Raw genomic sequence first — 26,582 nt, forward strand, 5'->3', positions numbered from 1 at the left:
AGCGGCCTGTACAGCAATAGGATAGAACTGATTCTGCATTTCATTACATTTTCAGACTAATTAGCACCATCTGACCACATGGTGGCACCATTCTCAATTATTACATTTTTTTTATAAATAACAATAATTTTACAAAGTAAAACTTAAGGTGTTACATACTTTTACTGTATTTTTTGCTACATAATTATTCAATCAATCAATTTTATTTATAGAGCGCCAAATCACAACCATCAGCTGCCCCAAGGCGCTTTATATTGCAAGGCAAGGCCATACAATAATTACGTAAAAACCCCAACGGTCAAAACGACCCCCTGTGAGCAAGCACTTGGCGACAGTGGGAAGGAAAAACTCCCTTTTAACAGGAAGAAACCTCCAGCAGAACCAGGCTCAGGGAGGGGCAGTCTTCTGCTGGGACTGGTTGGGGCTGAGGGAGAGAACCAGGAAAAAGACATGCTGTGGAGGGCAGCAGAGATCAATCACTAATGATTAAATGCAGAGTGGTGCATACAGAGCAAAAAGAGAAAGAAACACTCAGTGCATCATGGGAACCCCCCAGCAGTCTAAGTCTATAGCAGCATAACTAAGGGATGGTTCAGGGTCACCTGATCCAGCCCTAACTATAAGCTTTAGCAAAAAGGAAAGATTTAAGCCTAATCTTAAAAGTAGAGAGGGTGTCTGTCTCCCTGATGCAAATTGGGTGCTGGTTCCAGAGGAGAGGAGCCTGAAAGCTGAAGGCTCTGCCTCCCATTCTACTCTTACAAACCCTAGGAACTACAAGTAAGCCTGCAGTCTGAGAGCGAAGCGCTCTATTGGGGTGATATGGTACTATGAGGTCCCTAAGATAAGATGGGACCTGATTATTCAAAACCTTATAAGTAAGAAGAAGAATTTTAAATTCTATTCTAGAATTAACAGGAAGCCAATGAAGAGAGGCCAATATGGGTGAGATATGCTCTCTCCTTCTAGTCCCCGTTAGTACTCTAGCTGCAGCATTTTGTATTAACTGAAGGCTTTTCAGGGAACTTTTAGGACAACCTGATAATAATGAATTACAATAGTCCAGCCTAGAGGAAATAAATGCATGAATTAGTTTTTCAGCATCACTCTGAGACAAGACCTTTCTAATTTTAGAGATATTGCGTAAATGCAAAAAAGCAGTCCTACATATTTGTTTAATATGCGCTTTGAATGACATATCCTGATCAAAAATGACTCCAAGATTTCTCACAGTATTACTAGAGGTCAGGGTAATGCCATCCAGAGTAAGGATCTGGTTAGACACCATGTTTCTAAGATTTGTGGGGCCAAGTACAATAACTTCAGTTTTATCTGAGTTTAAAAGCAGGAAATTAGAGGTCATCCATGTCTTTATGTCTGTAAAACAATCCTGCAGTTTAGCTAATTGGTGTGTGTCCTCTGGCTTCATGGATCGATAAAGCTGGGTATCATCTGCGTAACAATGAAAATTTAAGCAATGCCGTCTAATAATACTGCCTAAGGCAGTACTGATTCCATCTGCTCAAAGTGATATTAATCAGTAAAATTCCTGGTGGAGTCAGTGGCTGCAAAGAAAACCTGCACCCTCATGGCTCTTTCTGGAACAGGTTGCCTACCCCTGGCCTAAGGGAAGCATGTATAAAGTGAATAAAATTGGTCCTAGCACAGAACCTTGTGGAACTCCATAATTAACCTTAGTCTGTGAAGATTCCCCATTTACATGAACAAACTGTAATCTATTAGATAAATATGATTCAAACCACCGCAGCGCAGTGCCTTTAATACCTATGGCATGCTCTAATCTCTGTAATAAAATTTTATGGTCAACAGTATCAAAAGCAGCACTGAGGTCTAACAGAACAAGCACAGAGATGAGTCCACTGTCTGAGGCCATAAGAAGATCATTTGTAACCTTCACTAATGCTGTTTCTGTACTATGATGAATTCTAAAACCTGACTGAAACTCTTCAAATAGACCATTCCTCTGCAGATGATCAGGTAGCTGTTTTACAACTACCCTTTCAAGAATTTTTAGAGAAAAGGAAGGTTGGAGATTGGCCTATAATTAGCTAAGATAGCTGGGTCAAGTGATGGCTTTTTAAGTAATGGTTTAATTACTGCCACCTTAAAAGCCTGTGGTACATAGCCAACTAATAAAGATAGATTGATCATATTTAAGATCGAAGCATTAAATAATGGTAGGGCTTCCTTGAGCAGCCTGGTAGGAATGGGGTCTAATAGACATGTTGATGGTTTGGATGAAGTAACTAATGAAAATAACTCAGACAGAACAATCTGAGAGAAAGAGTCTAACCAAATACCGGCATCACTGAAAGCAGCCAAAGATAACGATACGTCTTTGGGATGGTTATGAGTAATTTTTTCTCTAATAGTTAAAATTTTATTAGCAAAGAAAGTCATGAAGTCATTACTAGTTAAAGTTAAAGGAATACTCGGCTCAATAGAGCTCTGACTCTTTGTCAGCCTGGCTACAGTGCTGAAAAGAAACCTGGGGTTGTTCTTATTTTCTTCAATTAGTGATGAGTAGTAAGATGTCCTAGCTTTACGGAGGGTTTTTCTTATAGAGCAACAGACTCTTTTTCCAGGCTAAGTGAAGATCTTCTAAATTAGTGAGACGCCATTTCCTCTCCAACTTACGGGTTATCTGCTTTAAGCTGCGAGTTTGTGAGTTATACCACGGAGTCAGGCACTTCTGATTTAAAGCTCTCTTTTTCAGAGGAGCTACAGCATCCAAAGTTGTCTTCAATGAGGATGTAAAACTATTGACGAGATACTCTATCTCACTTACAGAGTTTAGGTAGCTACTCTGCACTGTGTTGGTATATGGCATTAGAGAACATAAAGAAGGAATCATATCCTTAAACCTAGTTACAGCGCTTTCTGAAAGACTTCTAGTGTAATGAAACTTATTCCCCACTGCTGGGTAGTCCATCAGAGTAAATGTAAATGTTATTAAGAAATGATCAGACAGAAGGGAGTTTTCAGGGAATACTGTTAAGTCTTCAATTTCCATACCATAAGTCAGAACAAGATCTAAGATATGATTAAAGTGGTGGGTGGACTCATTTACATTTTGAGCAAAGCCAATTGAGTCTAATAATAGATTAAATGCAGTGTTGAGGCTGTCATTCTCAGCATCTGTGTGGATGTTAAAATCGCCCATTATAATTATCTTATCTGAGCTAAGCACTAAGTCAGACAAAAGGTCTGAAAATTCACAGAGAAACTCACAGTAACGACCAGGTGGACGATAGATAATAACAAATAAAACTGGTTTTTGGGACTTCCAATTTGGATGGACAAGACTAAGAGTCAAGCTTTCAAATGAATTAAAGCTCTGTCTGGGTTTTGATTAATTAATAAGCTGGAATGGAAGATTGCTGCTAATCCTCCGCCTCGGCCCGTGCTACGAGCATTCTGGCAGTTAGTGTGACTCGGGGGAGTTGACTCATTTAAACTAACATATTCATCCTGCTGTAACCAGGTTTCTGTAAGGCAGAATAAATCAATATCAATCAATCAACTTTTTTTTTATATAGTGCCAAATCACAACAAACAGTTGCCCCAAGGCGCTCTATATTGTAAGGCAAGGCCATACAATAATTATGAAAACGACCCCCTATGAGCAAGCACTTGGCTACAGTGGGAAGGAAAAACTCCCTTTTAACAGGAAGAAACCTCCAGCAGAACCAGGCTCAGGGAGGGGCAGTCTTCTGCTGAGACTGGTTGGGGCTGAGGGAAAGAACCAGGAAAAAGACATGCTGTGGAGGGGGGCAGAGATCGATCACTAATGATTAAATGCAGAGTGATGCATACGGAGCAAAAAGAGAAAGAAACAGTGCATCATGGGAACCCCCCCACAGTCTACGTCTAAAGCAGCATAACCAAGGGATGGTCCAGGGTCACCTGATCCAGCCCTAACTATAAGCTTTAGCGAAAAGGAAAGTTTTAAGCCTAATCTTAAAAGTAGAGAGGGTATCTGTCTCCCTGATCTGAATTGGGAGCTGGTTCCACAGGAGAGGAGCCTGAAAGCTGAAGGCTCTGCCTCCCATTCTACTCTTACAAACCCTAGGAACTACAAGTAAGCCTGCAGTCTGAGAGCGAAGCGCTCTAATGGGGTAATATGGTACTACGAGGTCCCTAAGATAAGATGGGACCTGATTATTCAAAACCTTATAAGTAAGAAGAAGAATTTTAAATTCTATTCTAGAATTAACAGGAAGCCAATGAAGAGAGGCCAACACGGGTGAGATATGCTCTCTCCTGCTAGTCCCCGTCAGTACTCTAGCTGCAGCATTCTGAACCAACTGAAGGCTTTTTAGGGAACTTTTAGGACAACCTGATAATAATGAATTACAATAGTCCAGCCTAGAGGAAATAAATGCATGAATTAGTTTTTCAGCATCACTCTGAGACAAGACCTATATATGTTGATCAATTATTATATCATTTACTAACAGGGACTTAGAAGAGAGAGACCTAATGTTTAATAGACCACATTTAACTGTTTTAGTCTGTGGTGCAGTTGAAGGTGCTATATTATTTTTCTTTTTGAATTTTTATGCTTAAATAGATTTTTGCTGGTTATTGGTGGTCTGGGAGCAGGCACCGTCTCTACGGGGATGGGGTAATGAGGGGATGGCAGGGGGAGAGAAGCTGCAGAGAGGTGTGTAAGACTACAACTCTGCTTCCTGGTCCCAACCCTGGATAGTCACGGTTTGGAGGATTTAAGAAAATTGGCCAGATTTCTAGAAATTCTCCTAACAAGACCAGGTTTTCCCCAGAAGCTTTGCCAATTATCTATGAAGCCCACCTCATTTTTTGGACACCACTCAGACAGCCAGCAATTCAAGGAGAACATGCGGCTAAACATGTCACTCCCGGTCCGATTGGGGAGGGGCCCAGAGAAAACTACAGAGTCCGACATTGTTTTTGCAAAGTTACACACCGATTCAATGTTAATTTTAGTGACCTCCGATTGGCGTAACCGGGTGTCATTACTGCCGACGTGAATTACAATCTTACCAAATTTACGCTTAGCCTTAGCCAGCAGTTTCAAATTTCCTTCAATGTCGCCTGCTCTGGCCCCCGGAAGACAATTGACTATGGTTGCTGGTGTCGTTAACTTCACATTTCTCAAAACAGAGTCACCAATAACCAGAGTTTGATCCTCGGCGGGTGTGTCGTCGAGTGGGGAAAAATGGTTAGAAATGTGAACGGGTTGGCGGTGTACACGGGGCTTCTGTTTAGAACTACGCTTCCTCCTCGCAGTCACCCAGTCGGCCTGCTTTCCCGGCTGCTCGGGATCTGCCAGAGGGAAACTAACGGCGGCTAAGCTACCTTGGTCCACACCGACTACAGGGGCCTGGCTAGCTGTAGGATTTTCCACGGTGCGGAGCTGAGTCTCCAATTCACCCAGCCTGGCCTCCAAAGCTACGAATAAGCTACACTTATTACAAGCACCATTACTGCTAAAGGAGGCCGAGGAATAACTAAACATTTCACACCCAGAGCAGAAAAGTGCGGGAGAGACAGGAGAAGCCGCCATGCTAAACCGGCTAAGAGCTAGTAGCTGCGCTAAGCTAGCGGATTCCTAAAAACACACAAAGTGAATAATGTGTAAATAATTTAGAGGTGATTCAGCAGAGGGAGTGCTTTAGTTAAGGCACGTGAAGATTACACGGTGAAACAAATCATTATTTAGGTAACTAGATCAATCTCACTGCGCAGATTAAACAGCTAACAGATACAGCAAAACACCGCTGTGCTCCAGAACAGGAAGTGATACAATACCGCAGTGAGAGCCAACCACCAGTAGAGGCAAGCAAGAGCTGTCAAAAGCTCCTGTTAATTATTTTGGAAACTACAACTGCACCCCCCCGCCCCTCCGGCCGAAAAACAATAGAAATTTTGGAATTTTATTGTTTTTTTTTTGTTGTTGTCGTTTGTTTACAGTGCACGCACATATAAAACAACCACATTTAACTGTAAAACAGAACAAACTAGCTTAACATACATGTGCATGCTGGGTGTTTAATATACAGTTTATGTAAAAATCCTGGCCAACGCTGGAAACATTTGTACATATTTTACTTTTGTTTTGCATGTAATCAATTTGTTGTTGGAGGCAATTATAAAGAACAGATGGTTATGAATGCAATATTCTAATTATATAAACACCCTAAATCCTACATACTGTACCTTTAAATCTTAATGCACCATCCAACACACTAATACATTTTTATTCACTGCATATTTTCGATGCCCTATTTACAAAAACACTATGTTTGATGAAGATATTGATTAAAATTTCAGTTTTTATTAAAACAGATTTAGAATATTGTACGGTTATCACTGAATTTAGTGGTGATCAGCTGTAAACCATCTGAGTGACTCTGCTAAACAAATGGCAAAGCGGTGGTGAAGCATTAACAGACAGATTAGATACAGCAGGTGTGCTAACCTCTAGGTTCAAACTGGTGATACTCTTTGGTTTTGAGGACCGGGTGGGAGATCCAAAGCCAAGGGTGATGCTTCCTCAGCTGGGGAATTAAATAGTGGGTGACAAACCCCATGGTTCCCGCCAGCGCGTACAACACGATGGTCACAAAGGGCTGGAAACACGTTTTTATATAATATTAAGATAAAATTAACTTTAGAGCTTCATCTCAAGTACAGTTCAGAATTTTCTAAAGTAAATGCAAGCAGGAGCACAGCACACCTTCAGAGACAGAAACACAGTGCTCGCAGTGATGGCGAAGGTCAGGATGTAGGCCACGGAGCACACGATCACATCAGACAGCAGAATCTCTTTCTGCAAAGCACACAACAGAGGAAACACTGTGACTATTTGAAATCCATACCCAGTAAAACCGCATTGTTTAAGTTCATCATTACTGCTGTCTAATTGTTTTGAGTCAGTAATTTTGGCACATTAAAGATGCAACAGTTTGACCTTTACCGTTAATTGTTTTGAGTCAGTAATTTTGGCACATTAAAGATGCAACAGTTTGACCTTTACCGTTACACTCACCACTTCGGAAATGGGAGGTTTGCTAAAACTGATGGTCAACACACAGGTCTGGGAGCATCTACCCAACGCAACCATTAAGGATCCTGGTTGGCAATCACCCAAGCAGACAACTGATCCATCTTCATCTCCCAAAAGTATCCACCTATCTGCCACAGTCAAGTGCTACATGGGTATTCAGGTACTGGAGTCCTCAACACTGAGGCACCTGTACAATGGATCATCCTCATGGAAGCATCCTACGAGGCCATAATGTTGTTGCTGATGTTCTTTCTCAATGCAAATGGTACATTTGCACTGAGCCTCCCTTAGTGACCGCTCGTTTGACATAAAGTCACTCCAGCAGAACCCAAGGGTCAAGCGAGAAGCTCCAGTGGGCTCAGATGAAGCCGTTGTTTTTCTTGTTCACACAGATATACATCTAATGACCAAGACCAGGAAGTCATTGAAAACCTGGATCATAGCCTTGCTCCAGCACAATTCCTCAGCTTCCCAAATGAGGTGATTGGGGTATCCACTGAGTGTACAAAGTTCAAGATATCCGAAGGTCACTAAATCTTTCTTCACCGACAAAGACGCCCAAGTTTCTGGACTACACAACCTTAGGTAGCACCTGGTCCATGGAAGCACTGAACAGGGTAGGCTCCAGAACACATCTGTGATGAACGCCAGAACACTCCGCCTTCCTTCTGCACAGCAACAACACTGCTCCTGTACCATCCGGCTATTATGTCCAGCAACTTAATGGGGATTCTAACTTCTCACAATGTCCAACAAACCAAATCAAACACGTTGTGAAATTCAGCTCAAGCCACAAAGATGCACAGCAGGTATTTGTGCAGCAAACACTGTTTAATGATGGTTTGACCGCAGACTCAGATTAAATGTCAAAACATGGCAGAGAAATATTATTTGATAGTCACTGTAAGCTGATGATAATAATTAAGCTGATATAAGGTGATGAGTGTCTCCTCTCATGCAAAACAACAAAAACTGAAAGGCACAAAGACCAGGCTATGAATAACCATGGAATCATGTCATTTGAGTCACAGTGGCTGAAAACAGCTTGGACTCTCATATCACATCAATACATCTTTAATCAAGCCACTTCATGAGATGACAGGAAATAAGAGACACACCGCATTTGAATTTTTGGTACCATTGAGTTTTGCAGTTTCTCCGGTAGCGGATCTTTAATGTCTGTATCGTCCTCCTCCTCTTCTTCACTCTCCACCAAAGCTGGCATGAGCTTTGACCTGATCAGAGATCTGTAACAGTTCAACAGTGTTAAAATTAAACCTCAGTAACAGAAGAGTCTCATAATGATTTCAGGTGACGACTAAGCTGGACAGATTTTTAACCAAAAGCTGAAGCATGTAATTTATCAATAAATTCCAAATGAATGCATGCTTGAAGGATTCTGCAACACAGATTTTGCCTCAGTTTAAACAGTTTGAGGGGGAACTCCTGATTTTATTGACTGCTACAGTGAAAATAATTCTAAATTACAGTTTTCACATTGAGATGAGTATTCCATACTTAAAAAGTCCTGAAGGAATCTTACAGGTTTTTAGTCAGTACATGATTATCAGAAATAGGAATGACTTTTCCTGCAGGAATTCTTTGGGATTTTGAATCCTAAAGGAATCCTACAGGAATGCTATAGGATTTTCCCTGTAGCATTTCCATCCGTAAGAATCTTATAGGATACTGTCAAGTCATTCTCAAGTCATCAATCTGCAAGTCCCAAGTCAAGTCTGAAGTTAGCTTGCAAACAATTAGTCATTATGACTTGAGACTTGATTGGGACTTGCTGATTCATGACTTCAGAGTGACTTGATGGTGACTTTGTCCCACCTCTGATAGGATGTTTATCAGAAGTCCTGTAAGAATGCTATAGGATTTTGAACAAGCTAGGAATCCTGTTTGAATGCTATCAGATTTTTCTCAATCCTAGTAAGACCCTTCAGCTGCTCCGTTGTCTGAGGTGGATCTGCATGTTGAGTATGCGGGATGCCCTTCCTGACACAACTCCACATTGCATGGAAAATGTGGCAGAGGTGGGATTTGAACCCGGAGCCTTCTGCACTGAAACCAAGTGCACTAACCACTTGGCCACCGCCCCTGCTAGATTTTTCTCAAACCTACAGGATGTATATGAGAAATTGAAATGGATTTTTGCTATCGGAATCCTATAGGATTTTGGATCCAAAAGAAATCCTACAGGAATCCCATAAGACTTTACCTGTAGTATTTTCATCAATATGATATCAGAAATTGGAACTTTTTTCATATAGGCATGCTACTGAATTTTGAGACCTAACGAAGTCCTATAAGAATACTATAAGAATTTCTTTAATAGAAATCCTATCGGATGTCGACACAAAGTGGAATTACTTTTTCCAACAGGATTTTGAATCATAGAGGAACCCTGTGGTGATGCTATACGGATTTTGTCAATAAGAATCCTATAGGCTGTCCGTCCAAAATTAAAATGACTTTTCCATTAGAATCCTAGGAATCCCTTTTGAATCGTATAGGAACCCTATAGGATTTTACTTTTCCACTGGATTTCTGTTGGAATATTTGAGTGGTGTTGCATACGTACATATCTACATGTCTGCCTTCGATTTACTCCAGCTCTCTCTTCCCATGCAACACCCTCGTTTTAATTCAGTTGTTTTAAAGGTAATGTCCATTAGTGTAAACCGTGTTTCTGCATGCATGCAAACACACACGTGACCACTGACACTCACACTAATACCAAAGGGTCACTGCTCTGTCGGCTGAGGTGGTAGGACAAAACCACGAGAAGGCCACAAAAACCTGAAAACAGGGCGGGTGTGTGCTGCTCATCCCACGGCTCCTGTCATCACGAATTAACAACATAATATATACACATCCATTATTAATCAATACAGCATGGAAAGTCTGCCACTTGCAGATGAGGTGCATCTGCAAATCTGCTTTTGATTTGCTCTGCTGCAGGTTTACTTACATCTGTCAGTAAAATTTTGATGATTTATGTCTGAAAGAGGACAGATATGATGTGTTTTTGATTTTCCTCAGTGCATGCAGTTCAATCCTACCCTGAGAGCTCCAAAGCAGAAACCGTACAGTAGAGAGAGTGCGAGCACGCTGCGTAGGATGCTGTAGACTGCAGCGAGGAGGCTCGTGGCAGCTGAAACACAAGCACAAAAACAAGCAAAAACAGGAGAAATACACACTAAAAAAAAAAATCAGATGAAAATGCATGAAACAATATTCAAAAACAACCTGGGCATGAAAGATACGGCTTCAGAACAGCTGAATAATCTGCATATTTTGGTGTGCTGCATTGCAGAGTATTTGTACAGATCGTGTTTTGTACAGATTTGTTTTCTGTGCTGAATTTGGATTCATTCATCAGGTGAGCATCATTCACTTCACCAACCTGTGCCGCCCAGGAAATGTGTGTCAATCTGCTCCAGTAGGTAGATGGTGAAGGTGTTGATTTGGGGAAAGAGACCCACCAGGAAGGTGATGGGAAAGCAGTAGGTAATACCTGTTGGCATGAAACAAACAACAGGTGAATGTAATCCGATGCTTTTTATTTTGGTTTAGTTTGCATGTCAACAATGTATTATTTATTATATGAAGTGTTAATTTTACATCAGTTGTTTACAGTTACAGTTGTTTACAACAGTGATTAGCAGAACTGATGGTGGAAGTGAATAATAATTCGACTAAAATCAATGCATTATTTTGAAGTGAAAACAAACAGAAATGAGAGGCATCAGGGTGCTGATGCACATCCTGTCACTCTCCACACCACGAGCTAAATGTACAAGTAAATATATGCATGTCTATAATGGTGTTTTTGACTTTGTATAACTTCATTATTAACAAATATTTTGCTGATTGTCCAACTAATATTTCCACCAGGTTTTTTCCATCTAGGTTTCTTGGCTGTTGAGACATATTTTAAAAAGTGTTTTTAGGACCATATTTTCCTGGAGCTTTGATCAAACAACTCCAAAATGTAATCAACTCCAGATATCTATCCAGGTAATATTCCCACAGAGTTTGAAGGAAATACATTCAGCCATTTTTGAGTTATCTTGCCCACAAGCACAGCAGCCCCAGTGTCACATTTTTTTTCGTGCTCCCATCACAAATGAGTCAAATTTCGTGACCTTTTTTTTAACTCACTATTACTAACCCTACTCCTACCCTTAACCATAACCTAACCCTACTCCTTTCCTCAACCTGAACCATAACCCCCCCCCCCCCCCCACCCCCGCTTCACTTTTGATTTCGTGCAGCCATCATGGAATGAATGAGAATTAATTTGTGCTGCTGTGACGGAAATGAGGCGTTTTTGGCACAATATCACGAACCAATCGATTAATGTATATTTCGTGCTGCTGAATCACGACTTGCCATGAGACCAGGTTGCACACACACACACACACACACACACACACACACACACACACACACACACACACACACACACACACACACACACCAGTGAAAACAATACCCTTTGCCAGTGTGCAAGGTAATAACAATTACAGTAACTACAGTGCTACTCAGGGTAGCGCATACTTCCATAAAAGGTGCAATGAATGAGTTATCTGCGACTAGATTCACTCACAGAAATATTTACCCTAACTTTAAGATTTATGGAATTTTATACATGACTAATTCCCATTTACTTTTTTTTAGATCATTTTAATACAGACCTACCAAATAAACCTTACATGATGCATATTCATTACTGTAATAAATCCTATTTATTTGAAATGCATAATCCTCAGCTTTATGTATGTAGTTATTAATAAAATATAATTACTCTAAATCAATAATAATGACAGTATTTATTTAAAATACATAAAATATATTGTCTGAATTGCATAATAATTATGTTACCTATACAAGATAAATTCTTAAATTCATAAATCTTAAAAGTTAGAGTAAATATTTCTGTGAGTGTGTCACAGTTGCACCAGAATTCAGGATTTACTGCAAATAAAGCTTCCCTCCTCGGCCACTCCTTCTCAAACCTCCACACTAAGCAGAAAAAAACTGCCAGTTAGAGCTGTTCAGCATTTATAGCTCTCAGTATGTGGATTCTACATTTTTCCTTTTTAAACGTAATTTTTTGATGTGTTTCTGGAAGGTTGCTGACATTTGCCATCTTGAAAAAAGCTCAACAGCTACGTGTTGAGCACTGAATACTACTGCGTTTTTATGAAGAGGGTGCAGCAGTTTAACAGGGCGGGATTCACATGCACTAAATGTGCACGTGCAGCCAAAGCAATAATAAACACAGCACAGATTCTCTGCTATATTAATGTGTAAAATTCCATCTGGAGCACCTTTACGGAACCCCCAATAATCACAATGTGCACACATACAGTGTGTGTTTGCCGTTCCTGGTACAGTTATCCGTACCTACTAGCAGGTTTCGTAAGAAGCTCAGTGCATCGTGGCAGACGATGGTGACACCGTACAGCGTGGAGATGGGCAGGTCCTTCCTCCTCAGCAGCTGCTCCAGCAGCCAAATCAGAGCACAGAAGATGCAAAAGTAGGCCGCGCGGCTGTAGGCCACCAGCTGGTTGTGACCCTGGAACATATGGGATTAGATTTGTACTGCAACTATATACTGTAGTTTGACAGAAAATAAAATAACGTAGAAAAAAATATGACTGTGTAATTTACTTCAAAATCAAAGACCACATTTATTTCCAACTCATATTCCCAAAAATCCAAATAGTGTGCTATAATTTCATGTAAAACAATATTACAACTAGTGGAACAAATTTTGAAAAAGACAACATATCATACAGGCCAGCAAATTCAATTATAATAAATTAAAACCATATATACTGATTATCAACAGTAGAAAATAAATCTATTTTGAGATTCCACAGAAATGGACATTCTAACATTCCAGCTGCAGGAGCATGATAAACAGAAGCTCTACAGCCTGCTGACTTCTTTTTATCACTAGGAACACAAAGTAAGCCTGCATCCTGACAGTGCAAAGAACAGAAGGGTACAGGAGGGACTTAATCTCAATCATTCTCATCATCGCTCAAAAGGAAAACTGCAGCATCTTCAGATCTGTCCCCTCAAGCTCTGCCTCCTTTTTGCTTCCATTATCACCTCTAATTCATACAACATAGGTGATCTCACTACCATCTTGTGAACTTTCTCTTACATTCTTAGAGAGACTAAGTCAAGCAAAATCTGGGATCAGGTACATCGCTGACATCCACCACTCCTCAGGTTCTAAACGGAACCCACCCAGGTGGACAACGGGTCCATCCCCACCTATCGATCTGCCACGTGCAGGTGCACACTCCAACCACTGGGGTCCTCAACACTGAAGCAAATACGTAGTGGAACATGCCCAGACAAACATACCATATTGTTATATGTACACTGAAAACCAATAAGTCTGTTGGATGAACATGATTTAAATATGTACATTGGTTGCACATAATCAGAATGTGTACAAATAATAAAAGTTTCCAAAGTTTCTAACTGAGAAACAAGAAAATTATGTGTCTGGACACATTCTGATGTCCATATTTAACCCTCGAGTCACTATTTAGCAACGATATACTATACTGCCTCCTCCATCTATGAAAGACATTATAAAATGCTATTATATAATTAATTATTGGTTTTATACAATAAAATGTAATGTTAAAAAAGATGCATATCTTTGCAGGGTCATAAATGACCCCAGGTAATTTTTCAATACCAATGGGTCAATTCCTGTTAAAAAAAAAAATAAATAAATGCCTGGAGGAAAAGTAGACTGACAAATTCATGGTAGGACATGTTTTCTGAATATCACAACGGCACCTATAACTATTTGGCTGGGGTCATAAATGATGCCACTCAGTCGCTTGAAGGTTAAGTCACATTTCCTTTTTTCAGTGTACATCAGCATGCAAGCAATTTATCTGAGTCTCCCTTAAGTAACCACTCATCGTTCTTGCAAGGTGACAGATATCTTTTTTAATCACAAATAACCCTCTTCCTTACATCTCCTCCACAGTCTCTGTGTCATGTATAGTCATTTCTTTTGCTCAGAATCACTACAGTAGACGTTGATGTTGATTTGGCACAGGTTGGACACCAGATTTCCTGCTTCCATATGCAACTCCAGCAGTGCTCTCCATGTCATGTAAGCCATACCAAGAATATGCTTTTTCCTAAATTACAAGTATTTTCTTCAGAATATAGTGTGGTAATATGGTAATTTCCATCTACAGTGCATCGGGAAAGTATTCACAGTGCTTCACTTTTCCTACATTTGTTATATTACAGCCTTATACCAAAATGGAGTAAATTCATTTTCCCCTCAAAATTCTACTCACAATACCCCATAATGACAACATGAAAAACATTTGGTTTGTTTGTTTGTTTGTTGCAAATTCATTGAAAATATAAACTAAGAAATCACATGTATGTAAGTATTCACACCCTTTGCTCAATACTTTGTTGATGCACCTTTGGCAGCAATTATACCATCAGGCCTTCTTGAATATGATGCCACAAGCTTGGTGCACCTATCTTTGGGCAGTTTTGCCCATTCCTCTTTGCAGCACCTCTCAAGCTCCGTTAGGTTTGATGGGGAGTGTCGTTGCAGAGCCAGATGTTCAATTGGATTCAGGTCTGGGCTCTGACTGGGCCACTCAAGGACATTCACAGAGTGGTCTTGAAGCCACTCCTTTGATATCTTGGCTGTGTGTTTAGAGTCATTGTCCTGCTGAAAGATGAACCATCACCCCAGTCTGAGGTCAAGAGCACTATGGAGCAGGTTTTCATCCAGGATGTCTCTGTACATTGCTGCATTCATCTTTACCTCAATCCTGACTAGTCTCCCAGTTCCTGCTGCTGAAAAACATCCCCACAGCATGATGCTGCCACCACCATGCTTCACTATAGGGATGGTGCCTGGTTTCCTCCAAACATGATGCCTAGCATTCACACCAAAGAGTTCAGTTTATGTGTAGGCTCTCAGTTGTCCAGGTGGTTTCCATAGTAGAGAAGCTTGAATCTTCGACTGGACTGGGTTGCTTGACGCAAGGACATTTCGCTTCAAATCGCAGAAGCTTCCTCAGCTAAAATTCTTGCTCTGGTAGTCTGACTTCTGTCTTGACTCTTGCAGCAAAGAATAGACAGCCACAAAAGCTGGAGTTTTAAACCTAACCAGACCCCTCCTACCGAGAGGCTGACTGCTATAGGCTGGTGACTAACCAATAGCTCTAATTAGCACCTATTGTGCTCTAGTAAGCACCCTCCTAATGACAGGGCAGCTGTCCCTCCTAATGATGGGACGGCAGCCTCTCCTGATGGCTCCCTTGACGACTATCCTGATGACGTGAATGACTCATTGCCATGAACAAAGACTGAAACTGCTTGACCTGAGTACCCCCATTGTAAACAGGGGACAAAGCATGTCTCAGACCCCCTCCCCGGTTAAGGCTGGGTTTCAACTGTCTCACATAGAATGCCTCTTTGACCCCTCTCTCAAACCTTCTCTCTGGCTAAGATTTTAACTTCCTTGTCCTCAAACGTGTGGTTAGTGTCTTTCAGGTGGAGATGAACTGCAGACTGAGTGTTGGGAAAGTGTAGGTACACGGACCCACAACAGGGGGCGCAAATGAACGGACAATGGATGAGGTCAAATAACAACACTTTACTGTTGTGAATGGGCACAACAACTACAATCAGATTACAACAATAGACAAAAGCCAAATCACAAAAGGTGTCGTGTGGGCAGGCTCGAAGATAGGAGACGTCTGTCCAAAGCAGAACCGGAACCACATGATTTCCTCCGCCACCAGACCTCGGGAATACTGGAGCCGCCAAGTCCCGAACTTCCAGGTGGCCACTGCCTTCGCGTGTCGGACCTGGTACTGCTGGCGAGGAACAAAAGAACAATTAAATGTGGGTGCGTCTGCACCAAGGAATCCGCACGGCAGGAAAACTACCTCCACCACTCGTTGGAAAAGGAGTCAGCTAAACAACTCACAAAAGTCACAAAAGATCAGTGTTAACCAGTCAGCTGAGCACGTTACCTTCCAGGTAGAACGATATCTCGGCAAAGAGGTGGAGGCGTCGTCCTGCTGATATTCCCCTGCTGATCAGATGATGGGTAACAGCTGTTGCAGGTGATGCGTGACAGCTGTCACCCTGGCTGCTCCTGTGAGGCGGCTGCGCCCTTTCGTGCCTGAAGCCCGCACTTCAGGCAGGGCGCCCTCTGGTGGTGGGCCAGCAGTACCTCCTCTTCTGGCGGCCCACACAACAGGACCCCCCCCTCAACGGGCGCCTCCTGGCGCCCGACCAGGCTTGTCCGGGTGGCGGCGGTAGAAATCGGCCAGGAGGGCCGGGTCCAGGATGAAGCTCCTCTTCACCCAGGAGCGTTCTTCGGGGCCGTACCCCTCCCAGTCCACCAAATACTGGAAGCCCCGGCCCATCCTACGGACATCCAAAAGCCGGCGTACAGTCCAAGCCGGCTCGCCATCGATGATCCGGGCAGGAGGCGGTGCCGGACCCGGAGTACAGAGGGGTGAGGTGTGATGTGGTTTTATCCGGGACACGTGAAACACGGGATGGATCCGCAGTGAGGCCGGAAGCTGAAGCCTCACCGCGGCTGGACTGATGACCTTAAGGATCTTAAATGGGCCGATGTAACGGTCCTGTAGCTTGGGGGAGTCTACCTTGAGGGGAATGTCCTTTGTGGATAACCACACCTCCTGCCCTGGCCGATACGCAGGGGCCGGGGCCCGCCGACGGTCTGCATGGGCTTTTGCCCTCGTCCGGGCCTTTAGCAAAGCAGAACGGGCGGCACGCCACACCCGACGGCACTTCCGTAGGTGGGCCTGGACCGAGAGCACACCGACCTCTCCCTCAACCACCAGAAACAACGGGGGCTGATACCCCAGACATACCACAAAAGGGGAGAGGCCGGTGGCTGAAGACACCTGGCTGTTATGAGCATACTCGATCCAGGCCAAATGGGTACTCCAGGCCGCCGGGTGCACGGCAGTCACGCAGCGCAAAGCCTGTTCCACCTCCTGGTTTACCCGTTCTGCTTGCCCGTTGGTCTGAGGGTGGTACCCGGACGAGAGACTCACCGTGGCCCCCAGTTCCCGGCAGAAGCTCCTCCAGACTTGCGAGGAGAACTGGGGACCGCGATCGGAGACGATGTCTGTTGGAATCCCATGCAGCCGGACGACGTGGTGGACCAGGAGGTCCGCTGTCTCCTGGGCTGTTGGGAGCTTCGGGAGGGCCACGAAGTGGGCCGCCTTGGAGAACCGGTCCACTATCGTGAGGATGGTGGTGTTGCCCTGGGACGGCGGGAGGCCCGTGACAAAATCCAGGCCGATGTGGGACCAGGGGCGATGAGGCACAGGCAGCGGCTGGAGTAGGCCTGCTGCCCTGCGATGGTCAGCCTTGCCCCTGGTGCAGGTGGTGCAGGCCTGGATATAATCCCAGACGTCGGCCTCTAGGGACGCGCACCAGAAGTGCTGCCGGACAACTGCCACGGTTCTTCGCACCCCTGGATGACAGGAGAGCTTGGAGCCGTGACAGAAGTCCAGGACTGCAGCCCTAGCTTCTGGTGGGATGTATAGTTTGTTCTTCGGCCCAGTTCCGGGGTCCGGGCTTCGTGCCAGGGCCTCCCGGACGGTTCTCTCTACGTCCCAGGTGAGGGTGGCCACGATAGTGGACTCCGAGATGATGGGTTCCGGTGGATCCGACAACTCCGCTTTGACTTCATCTTCATGTACCCGGGACAAGGCATCCGATCTCTGGTTTTTGGTCCCGGGACGGTAGGTGATCCGGAAGTCAAAACGGCCGAAGAAACAGTGACCAGCGGGCTTGCCTGGGGTTCAGCCGCTTGGCGGTCCTGATATACTCCAGGTTCCGGTGGTCAGTGAAAACCGTGAATGGCACGGACGTTCCCTCCAACAGATGTCTCCACTCTTCAAGAGCCTCTTTCACCGCAAGGAGTTCTCAATTGCCGACGTCATAGTTCCGTTCGGCCGGGTCAACCTGCGGGAAAAAATAGGCACACGGGTGAAGGACCTTATCGGTCTTCCCGCTCTGGGAAAGCACAGCTCCTATCCCTGAGTCCGAGGCGTCCACTTCAACCACTAACTGGCGACTAGGATCGGGCTGCACCAGAACAGGTGCAGACGAGAAGCGCCATTTCAACTCCTTGAACGCGGCATCGCAACGATCCGACCAGGTGAAGGGGACTTTTGGTGAGGTCAGGGCTGTCAGGGGGCTAACTACCTGACTGTAGCCCTTAACGAACCTCCTGTAGAAATTTGCAAAGCCGAGGAAATGTTGCAGCTTCCTACGGCTAGTGGGTTGGGGCCAGTCTCTCACCGCCGCAACCTTGGCCGGATCAGGAGCGACGGAGTTGGGGGAGATGATAAACCCCAGGAAGGACAAAGATGTGCGGTGAAACTCACACTTCTCGCCCTTCACAAACAGCCGGTTCTCCAACAACCGCTGCAGGACCTGACGTACATGCCGGACATGAGTCTCAGGATCCGGGGAAAAGATGAGTATATCGTCTAGATATACAAAGACGAATCGGTGCAGGAAATCCCGCAAGACATCATTAACTAATGCTTGGAACGTCGCGGGGGCGTTTGTGAGGCCGAACGGCATGACCAGGTACTCAAAGTGACCTAATGGGGTGTTGATGCCGTCTTCCATTCGTCTCCCTTCCGGATCCGAACCAGGTGATACGCATTTCTAAGATCCAGCTTAGTAAAGATTTTGGCTCCATGCAGGGGGGTGAACACGGAATCTAATAATGGCAACGGGTATCGGTTGCGAACCGTAATCTCATTCAGCCCCCTGTAATCAATACATTGACGAAGTCCGCCATCTTTCTTGCCCACAAAAAAGAAACCTGCCCCCATCGGGGAGGTGGAGTTCCGGATCAGCCCGGCAGCTAATGAGTCCCGGATGTAGGTCTCCATTGATTCGCGCTCAGGTCGTGAGAGGTTCTACAGCCTGCTGGACGGGAACTCAGCGCCTGGAACCAAATCAATGGCACAATCGTACGGACGGTGCGGGGGAAGGGTGAGTGCCAGATCCTTGCTGAAGACGTCAGCAAGATCGTGGTACTCAACCGGCACTGCCGTCAGATTGGGAGGGACTTTGACCTCCTCCTTAGCCTGGGAACTGGGAGGAACCGAGGATCCTAAACACACCCGATGGCAGGTTTTGCTCCACTGAACTACCACCCCAGACGGCCAATCGATCCGGGGATTGTGCTTTAACATCCATGGGATGCCCAAAATCACGCGGGAGGTAGAAGGAGTTACAAAAAACTCAATCTCCTCCCGGTGGTTTCCAGACACCACCAGTGTTACTGGTTGTGTCTTGTGTGTGAGTAAAGGGAGGAGGGTGCCATCTAGTGCCCGCACCTGCAATGGCGTAGGAAGCGCCACCAGAGGGAGCCCTACCTCCTTTGCCCATCTACTGTCTAGCAGATTCCCTTCTGACCCCGTGTCCACCAGTGCTCGGGCTTGAAGGGTTAAATCCCCGCTCAGGATTGTGACTGGGAGTCGTGTGGCAATTTGTGTGTGTCTCACTTGAATGTCTTGACCCCCCCTTAGCCCAGTCTCTAAGGGCGAGTGTTGACGTTTTGGCCATTTGGGGCAGTCTCTCTGTGTGTGCTCTGTTGAGCTGCAGAGAAAACACTCTCCACGGATCAGCCTCCCCATTTTGGCCCTGTGCGTTTCCCTAACAATGTCAACAGGGGGAGCTGTTGCCCCACCAAGCGCTGCGGCTGTGGAGCGTGGGGAGGGCGGCCCCTTTTCGAACCCGGAAGGGAGAGGGGCGGCGCGTATCCGGTCACGTCCTTCGCCTCGCTGCCGACGGCGTTCCTCTAACCGATTGTCTAATCGTATAACGAGATCAATAAGCCCGTCCAAATCCCGCGGTTCGTCCTTAGCCACCAGGTGCTCCTTCAGGACCAACGATAGTCCGTTTACGAAGGCGGCGCGGAGGGCAGTGCTATTCCAGCCGGACCTCGCAGCCACGATGCGGAAGCCGACTGCATAAGCAGCCGCGCTCCGGCGCACCTGTCTCATTGACAGCAGCACGGCTGAAGCGGTCTCTCCTCTATTTGGGTGATCGAACACTGTTCTGAACTCCCTCACAAACCCATCATATGTCAGAAGGAGCTGTGAATTTTGCTCCCAGAGTGCTGTAGCCCAAGCGCGTGCCTTGCCGCGAAGCAGATTAATCACATAAGCTATCTTACTAGCATCAGTCGCGTACATGACGGGTCGTTGTGCGAAGACGAGCGAACACTGCATAAGAAAGTCCGCGCATGTCTCCACACAATCCCCGTACGGCTCTGGAGGACTTATGTATGCTTCAGGGGAAGGTGGGAGGGGTCGTTGAACGACCTGTGGAACGTCACTGTTGCGCACAGAATCGACAGGAGGGGGAGCCGCAGCAGCGCCCTGAGGGCGCGCCTCCACCTGCGCGGCGAGAGCCTCCACCCTGCGGTTAAGGAGGACGTTCTGCTCGGTCATCAGATCCATCCGAGCAGTAAAAGCGGTGAGGATTCGCTGCAACTCACCGACCATTCCTCCTGCAGACGCCTGTGCGCCCTGCTCTTCCATTGGCCGTTCAACAGCCGGTTGACGCCCCTCGGGGTCCATGACGTTGGCCGAGATATCCTGTTGGGAAAGTGTAGGTACACGGACCCACAACAGGGGGCGCAAATGAACGGACAATGGATGAGGTCAAATAACAACACTTTACTGTTGTGAATGGGCACAACAACTACAATCAGATTACAACAATAGACAAAAGCCAAATCACAAAAGGTGTCGTGTGGGCAGGCTCGAAGATAGGAGACGTCTGTCCAAAGCAGAACCAGAACCACACGATTTCCTCCGCCACCAGACCTCGGGAATACTGGAGCCGCCAAGTCCCGAACTTCCAGGTGGCCACTGCCTTCGCGTGTCGGACCTGGTACTGCTGGCGAGGAACAAAAGAACAATTAAATGTGGGTGCGTCTGCACCCAGGAATCCGCACGGCAGGAAAACTACCTCCACCACTCGTTGGAAAAGGAGTCAGCTAAACAACTCACAAAAGTCACAAAAGATCACTGTTAACCAGTCAGCTGAGCACGTTACCTTCCAGGTAGAACGATATCTCGGCAAAGAGGTGGAGGCGTCGTCCTGCTGATATTCCCCTGCTGATCAGATGATGGGTAACAGCTGTTGCAGGTGATGCGTGACAGCTGTCACCCTGGCTGCTCCTGTGAGGCGGCTGCGCCCTCTCGTGCCTGAAGCCTGCACTTCAGGCAGGGCGCCCTCTGGTGGTGGGCCAGCAGTACCTCCTCTTCTGGCGGCCCACACAACACTGAGGTCCATTTGCGCCCTCTCTGCGGTGCTGGTATAGCCTTTTGTGTAAAGGTTGCTTAGTCTCACCTATGTAGTGTTCATAGGTGACATCTGACAGAGTACACTACATTGCTCTGTTTGTAACTAGGGATCCTGTCCTTAGGGTGAACTAATTTCTGTCTCAAGGTGTTAACCAGTTTAAAGTAAACTGGGATTTTGTGCTGTCTGAAGATCCTCTGTAGTTTTTCCCCTACTCCTGCTAAATAAGGGAGAGACACTCCTCTTCTTCTTGTCTCCGTCTCCTGTCTATCTGGTCTCTTTGTTTTCTGGGACTTCTGCACTTTGTCCAGGGACCATCGTGGGTACCCACATACTGTGAGGGCTTTCCATACAAGTTGTTCTTTAGCCCTTCCCTCTGCAGTTGTGGGCACCTGTAGGGCTCTGTGTTAAAGAGTCCTGATCACCCTGAGCTTGTGTTCAAGGGGGTGGTTTTGGTCTGTTGACTGAAGAGTTCAGTCTTTGCCTCGTCAGACCAGAGAATTTTGTTTCTCATGGTCTGAGAGTGCTTCAGCTGCCTTTTGTCAAACCAGGTGGGCTGCCATGTTCCTTTTACTAAGTAGTGGCTTCTGTCTGGCCACTCTACTATACAGGCCTGATTGGTGGATTGCTGTAGAGATGGTTGTCCTTCTGGAAGGTTCTCTTCTCTCCACAGACGAATGCTATGCTGAAGCTCTGACAGAGTGACCATTGGGTTCTTGGTCACCTCCCTGACTAAGGTCCTTCTCCCCCGATCGCTCAGTTTAGACGGTCGCCCAGCTCTAGGAAGAGTCCTGCTGATCCGAACTTCTTCCATTTACGGAAGAAAATGGCCACAGAGTACAGTGGCCAATTAGCACAGTGGCCTATCGCCTATGGCCACTGTGCTAATTTAAATTTAAAGCAGCAGAAATGTTTCTGTACTCTTCCCCAGATTTGCTCCTAGAGACAATCCTGTCTCTGAGGTCGACAATCAATTTCTTTGACTTCATGCTTGGTTTGTGCTCTGACATGCACTGTCAACTTAGTGACCTTATATGTAGAGAGGTGTGTGTCTTTCCAAATCATGTCCAATCAACTGGATTTGCCCCAGGTGGACTCCAATTAAGCTGTAGAAACATCTCAAGTTGATCAGTGGAAACAGGATGCACCTGAGCTCAACTTTGAGCTTCATGGCAAAGGCTGTGAATACTTATGTACATGCGATTTCTTTTTTTAATAAATTTGCAAAAATCAAAAAAAAAATTATGGGGTATTGTGTGTAGAATTGTGTGTAAATTTTGATGGGGAAAAAAAAAAGAATTTCACCCATTATGGAATAAGGCTGTATTACAAAATGTGGAAAAAGTGAAGCGCTATGAATACTTCCTGGATGCACCGTAAAAAAAAAAGGTTAGCGCAAACTCACATGCGTTGGTGATGCAGCGTCTGGCTGAACACTCTGAAAACAAAACAAGAAATCAGCATTAAGTCCAAGTGAAAGCAATTTAAAAAACAGCTTTTCACATTTCAACAAAAAGAACAAAAAATGCATTACAGGAACTAACAAACAGGAGATCAGGTCCTCTCGGGTCATGACTGTGCATCAGTCAACAAATATACAGTATGAAGGTTTATATTTAGTCATAACAGCATAATGCATGAAAGATATTTAGATTTTCTTTCACAATGTGACTGAACTGCTCAGCAGGAGCTCAACATAAAGATACAAGAACAAACAAGAAGGAGAACTCACAGAGTGCAAGACTCAGTCTGCATGTTTGGCACCAGTTCATGGAAAGTAATTCTTTGTTATTAGACCACAACCCTTCCACCATGTTTCATCCATATTGCCTCCAAACTGTTTGCATTAAAGAATTATGATGTTGTGTGGGCCGCTGAAGAGGAGGTACTGCTGGCCCACCACTACCAGAGGGCGCCCTGCTTAGAGTGCGGGCTCCAAGCACGAGAGGGCGCCAGACCCAGAAGAAGTGACAGCTGTCACTCATCCTCTGCACCAGCTGTCACTCGTTCATCATCACCACCATAAAAGCCGGACTGCAACTCCACCTCCCCGCCGAGAAATCGACTACCATTACCAAGGTAATTTCTCTGTGAACTCAAGACTGTATATCTGTCTAAACTCTTCTTTGCAGCCGTTTTCCTGTCGGTGAGACTCGTCTGTGGAGGTGGCGTTTGAGGTGTTCAGCGACGGCTTCGCAACACCTCCCACCCAGATAAGTGCTCAAACAGGAGCTGCACGAGTGTGTGCTTGGAGGTGGAGGCGCTTCCTCCCTCATTAACTGTGGATTTACTGAGTGTGCGGATTCACACTCACTCATCATATTTCTGCTTTCTGCCAGCAGTACCAGGGTCGACAGCCGAAGACAGAGGCCACCTGGGGACTCGGGACTTGGCGGCTCCGGTGTTCTTCAGACCGTTGGTGGTGGAAGCCGTGTGGGACGCAGCTTCTCTCTCGTCGGGGGTCTTCTATCTTCGAGCCTGCCCACACGTCACCTGGTGTTAAATTGACTGTGCAGATTACAGTACGTTTCGTTGTGTATTATCGCAACATTAAATTGTTACCGTTTTTGGCTTATTCATTGTCCGTTCATTTGCGCCCCCTGTTGTGGGTCCATGCTATGACACCTTCCCAACAGGATTTCTCAGCCGCCGTCATGGATTCCGAGGGGCGTCAACCCAAGCTTGAACGGCCAATGGAAGAGCCAGGAGCGCAGGCGTCAGCGGGAGGCGTGTTGAGTGAGCTGCAGCTTATCTTAACCGCCTTCACGGCTCGGTTAGATTTAGTGACCGAGCAGAGTGTCCTCCTTAATCGGAGGGTGGAGGCTCTCACCGCCAGGGTGGAAGCGCGCGATCAGGGCGCTGCTGCAGCCACTCCTCTGGCTGGTCCTGGGCCTGTATCAGACGTTCCACTGGTCGTTCAACGAACCCCCCCACCGTCCCCTGAAGCATACATAAGCCCTCCGGAACCATACGGGGGCTGTGTCGAGACGTGCGCGGACTTCCTCATGCAGTGTTCGCTCGTCTTTTCACAGCGCCCTGTCATGTACGCATCTGATGCTAGCCGGGTAGCTTATGTTATTAATTTGCTTCGAGGAGAGGCACGCGCATGGGCTACGGCGCTTTGGGAGCAGAATTCACGGCTCCTAACGTCTTATACTGGGTTTGTACGGGAGTTCAAACAAGTGTTTGATCATCCCAACAGAGGCGAGACCGCTTCGAACGTGCTGCTGTCGATGAGACAGGGGCGCCGTAGCGCAGCCGAGTATGCAGTCGACTTCCGCATCGCGGCAGCGAGGTCCGGCTGGAATAACGTTGCGCTCCGCGCCGCCTTTGTAAATGGACTGTCCCCGGTCCTTAAGGAGCACCTACCGGCTAAGGAGGAACCGCGGGATTTTGACGGGCTTGTCGATTTAGTTATACGCTTAGACAACAGTTTAAACGAGCATCGTCGGGAGCAGGCCGGGGGGTGTGACCGGGCACGAGCCGTCCCTCCCCCTTCCGGTTCCGACAAGGTGACATCGTCCCCACGCTTCACTGCCAGAGAGCTCCGTGTGGCTACAGCTCCCCCTGCTGAGGAGGCTAGGGACACGAGCAGGGCCAAATTAAGATCAAATATCAGACAAAAGAGGCTGGCCCACGGGGAGTGTTTTGTCTGTGGCTCTTGCGAGCACATGCAGAGGGACTGCCCCCAAACGGTCAAACTACAACGCCCGTCCTTAGAAACTGGGCTAAGGGTGGGCCATAACACGCACGCGGGAAAACCCCGCAAATCTGCACGAATCCCAGTAACAATCCTTTGTGGGGATTTAACCCTTCACGCCCCAGCACTGGTAGACACGGGGTCTGAAGGGAATCTGCTGGACAGCAGATGGGTAAAGGAAGTAGGGCTCCCTCTGGTGGCTCTGCCGACACCATTGCGGGTGCGAGCACTAGATGGCACCCTGCTTCCATTAATCACACATCAGACACAACCAGTGACTTTGGTTGTGTCTGGGAATCACAGGAAGGAGATAGTGTTCCATGTAACACCTTCCACCTCCCGAGTGATTTTGGGCTTTCCATGGATGGTGAAGCACAATCCCCGGATAGATTGGCCATCCGGGGTAGTCACGCAGTGGAGCGAAACCTGCCACCAGGAGTGTTTAGGATCCTCGGTCCCTCCCGGCACTACGGCTAATGAGGAGGTCAAAGTCCCCCCCAATCTATCGGCGGTGCCAAAGGAGTACCATGATCTTGCTGACGTTTTCAGCAAAGATCTGGCGCTCACTCTTCCCCCGCACCGACCGTATGATTGTGCCATCGATTTGGTCTCGGGCGCTGAGTACCCGTCCAGTAGGTTGTACAACCTCTCACGTCCGGAACGCGAATCAATGGAGACCTACATCCGGGACTCCTTAGCTGCCGGGCTGATCTGGAACTCCACCTCCCCGATGGGTGCGGGTTTCTTTTTTGTGGGTAAAAAAGACGGCGGACTCCGTCCATGCATTGATTACAGAGGGCTGAACGAGATCACGGTTCGCAACCGATACCCGTTACCTCTGTTGGATTCAGTGTTCACGCCCCTGCATGGAGCCCAAATTTTCACTAAATTGGATCTTAGAAACGCGTACCACCTGGTTCGGATCCGGAAGGGAGACGAATGGAAGACGGCATTCAACACCCCGTTGGGTCATTTTGAGTACCTGGTCATGCCGTTCGGCCTCACTAACGCCCCCGCGATGTTCCAAGCTTTGGTAAATGACGTCTTGCGGGACTTCCTGCATCGGTTCGTCTTCGTATATCTGGACGATATACTCATCTTTTCCCCGGACCCTGAGACCCATGTCCAGCATGTACGTCAGGTCCTACAGCGGTTGTTGGAGAACCGGCTGTTTGTGAAGGGCGAGAAGTGCGAGTTCCACCGCACTTCTTTGTCCTTCCTGGGGTTCATCATCTCCTCCAACTCCGTCGCCCCTGATCCGGCTAAGGTTGCGGCGGTGAGAGATTGGCCCCAACCAACAAGCCGCAGGAAACTACAGCAGTTCCTAGGCTTTGCAAATTTCTACAGGAGGTTCATTAAAGGTTACAGTCAGGTAGTTAGCCCCCTGACTGCCCTGAC

General features: G+C 46.3%; 1 protein-coding gene across 4 annotated transcripts in view; it reads right to left on the reverse strand.

Annotated features, from left to right (window-relative positions):
- pcnx2 (pecanex 2) overlaps positions 1–26,582 on the reverse strand; it is a 110,082-nt gene that overhangs the window by 49,084 nt on the left and 34,416 nt on the right. For all 4 annotated transcript variants that reach the window (XM_034185203.1, XM_034185202.1, XM_034185206.1 and 1 more), the window contains 8 exons: positions 22,890–22,922; positions 12,488–12,659; positions 10,482–10,592; positions 10,138–10,229; positions 9,805–9,914; positions 8,208–8,316; positions 6,740–6,832; positions 6,482–6,632 (listed from right to left, as the gene is read on the reverse strand). In XM_034185203.1, coding sequence (XP_034041094.1) covers positions 6,482–6,632; positions 6,740–6,832; positions 8,208–8,316; positions 9,805–9,914; positions 10,138–10,229; positions 10,482–10,592; positions 12,488–12,659; positions 22,890–22,922 — 871 coding nt within the window. The remainder of the gene's footprint in view (positions 1–6,481; positions 6,633–6,739; positions 6,833–8,207; positions 8,317–9,804; positions 9,915–10,137; positions 10,230–10,481; positions 10,593–12,487; positions 12,660–22,889; positions 22,923–26,582) is intronic.

Source organism: Thalassophryne amazonica, chromosome 13, assembly GCF_902500255.1.
Source record: "Thalassophryne amazonica chromosome 13, fThaAma1.1, whole genome shotgun sequence".
In the NCBI taxonomy this organism is placed as follows: Eukaryota; Metazoa; Chordata; class Actinopteri; order Batrachoidiformes; family Batrachoididae; genus Thalassophryne; species Thalassophryne amazonica.